At 34.7% G+C, this 2,779-nt stretch overlaps 1 protein-coding gene across 1 annotated transcript in view; it reads right to left on the reverse strand.

Moving 5' to 3' along the window:
* Positions 1-1,556: 1,556 nt before the first annotated feature.
* LOC117114507 overlaps positions 1,557-2,779 on the reverse strand; it is an 8,415-nt gene continuing 7,192 nt past the window's right edge. Inside the window, exon 8 of the mRNA XM_033258176.1 lies at positions 1,557-2,503. Within this exon, the coding sequence (XP_033114067.1) occupies positions 2,351-2,503 (153 nt within the window). The 3' untranslated portion in view covers positions 1,557-2,350. The remainder of the gene's footprint in view (positions 2,504-2,779) is intronic.

Raw genomic sequence — 2,779 nt, forward strand, 5'->3', positions numbered from 1 at the left:
TTACTGTACCATTATTAGTCGTCATTACAGTTCTTTATTATCAACTATTTTGTTTCTAAGATGCAAAAATGTTCATAACATTGTTAATAACATCTTTTGAAGCCTTTTAGTCTATATAAACTCTTTAAGATTCTTCTTATAACTTACAATCAAATAAATTATATTTTCTGAGACAACCAAGAAAAACATCACTGATGTACAGACTTTAACATGAATATCTTTTCTTAGCAAAACAAATAAGATTTCGGAATCGTATTATTTACATGTCTATTATTGGCAAGAAAAATAGTATTTCCATTCAAAACTAATAAATTACTATACATAAATAAAGCAATTCAAAGATTGGATATTATTTATCATGATTAATATGTCACAGTTTTATATATTAAATTCCACATCTCAGGTCCCAACTAAATAATTTATTAGAAATAGCTCTGTCTATTATGGGCCTAAAAAGTAGACCGCCTTAGAGAGCCAGGCTACAGAGGAAAAACTTTCTGGGAGAAAGGGTAGTTACGCCCTCCCCCACACCCAAGTTTTCATTTAAATCTATATGCAAATCATTAATTGTTCCCAAGTTTTCGGTCAAATATGCAGCTGTATCTTTTTTTAACATTTTTTCCCTCCGGATCCTGACCTCAAGTAGACATCGACTTTCTACGCACCTACTGACTTGCAGATTTTAGCAGTACAGTACTGATAATATGTTAGTAGGTAATTGCCTCATTAGCAAGACAACTATATACAAACATAGCACATCTTAATATGTTCATTATTAATTATTATTGATTATATATAAATAAATATTTTCTCGTAAGCCTACAATTCATGGACCAATCACTAACTGCTTGTACATACAGTGGTTAGATGTTCAGGGGTTCCAGGCTGTCCAACAGTTGGTCTAAAATGCTATCAGCTATGTCAATATGGCTAAAACCATAGTGGGGTCCAGTGGATAAGCCCTCGGATGCTTTGGAAAATTAAACTCTCCTTTTCTGGAATGCATTTTGCCTATATATTACAATTATTTTATAAATATTTTGGTCCAATGTAGGACTTAAAGCAACCTCTCCACCCCTGCTGACGACCACTGTAGCTCTATAAATATCATAGTGTAAGATCTATAAATATTATTGGTGTACATGAAATTTGGTTATATCTAAATTATATATTAATGATAATAATAATCATGATCTATATAGCGCACATGTTCACTTCAAAAAAATTCTCAATGCAATGTATTTCTGTGTAATGAACGTACTGATAATCTTTAGTATTACAGATGTTTATGTTCTTCATAATATTGACAGTGGTAATAAGGTGAGACCTTTTTTTATAGATTGTTATCGAACTCGCTGCCCTCCAATAACGATGATTTCGAATAAAAATAAAATTTTATTTTTGGTCATTTAGGCACCTGCCACCATGCAAAACTACTTGCTAAATCCTCTGACAATCTTTACAAAAATAAGTTTGTGAAACAAGGTATAAAAAATGTTTGCCTAAATAATAATAATAATAAATCAGATTTGTATAATGCTCATATCCATTTGAAGAAATGCTCAAGGCGCTTGGCAAAATGAAGCGCAGAAATAGAAAAATTCGGAAAACCTAGCCAGGAAAACATCCTGCTAACTAATCCAATGCTAAGGGAGTATCACCATGCAGAGCAAAGAATAAAATTAGGTGTGTCAAGAAAAGCTCATTTAACACGTTTGCTGCCAGAGACGAGTATACTCGTTCCACTGGGTGTTGCTGAGGACGCTAGGGACGACTACGCTCATCAAAATCGGGGTAACATTCTACCGTTTATTACTTCTTTGTTATATATTGTTGAACCACAGACTTAATGGCTGGTAGTTCGGGAATATACACTAAGACGATAAGGTACAAATAATGTATGTATGTTTGATTTGTTATGTCACCTGCAGTACACTCGATTGCATGAGTGGTTCTGACCATATACCAACCCATGCAAAAACAGCGGACGAGAAAACTTTCACTTGGCAGAGGCAATAAAAAGTGCTGTCCCAGTGCCAGCGACTAGTTTACTTGTCCCCAATTTATTAGACACACCTTTTTCATGATATATGACTAGATAAAATTTCAAAAAAGTATGTTTGTACATGTAAACTTGTTTTGGCACACGGTAACGAACCTAAAAAAAAAAAGGTCTGGCAGTCAGCATGTTTAACATATCTCCTGAAAGTGTGCTTATTCCAACTTGGGACCCCAGTAATGAATACATGTTCACAGAACAGAGAAAGATAGTGAATTGTATGTATCGAAGAGTTATGTGATATCATGATTTAAGCAAAATAGTATTCTATTGTTAGATACTGAATGGTGTCTACAGAGGAGGGAGTTGATGGACCTCTGGAATATCTGCTTCTGGATCCTCTCTTAGTCCCTCGCTTTTCCTTTCTTTCCCTATTATATCCAAAAGAGCCTTAGCTTCAGGGTTCTTATCTAAAATGCTACCACTTTGATCGTCATCTTCTTCCTGTAAAGATTAAAAATTCAAATCATAAAAATTAAAGCTGAGTATACCTAAATAAATGCAAGACATGATCAAAAGGTGTATAAGTCATGTACTGGGTTGTACATGTAGAAAACTAAGGGTGGTAGTCAAGGGTAGGCAAGGGGGGTAAATAAAAGTTGGGTGTAAAGCCATAAAATTAGCTTTTATACTAGGTGGAAAACTTCAAAGCTGGGTGGCCCACTACCCATAACTACATCCCTGCATGTACGATGGACATCCTTCCCCCCCCCCCCCAAC

The sequence above is a fragment of the Anneissia japonica genome, unplaced genomic scaffold, assembly GCF_011630105.1.
Source record: "Anneissia japonica isolate Jap-2015-1 unplaced genomic scaffold, ASM1163010v1 scaffold284978_len400890_cov162, whole genome shotgun sequence".
NCBI lineage: Eukaryota > Metazoa > Echinodermata > Crinoidea > Comatulida > Comatulidae > Anneissia > Anneissia japonica.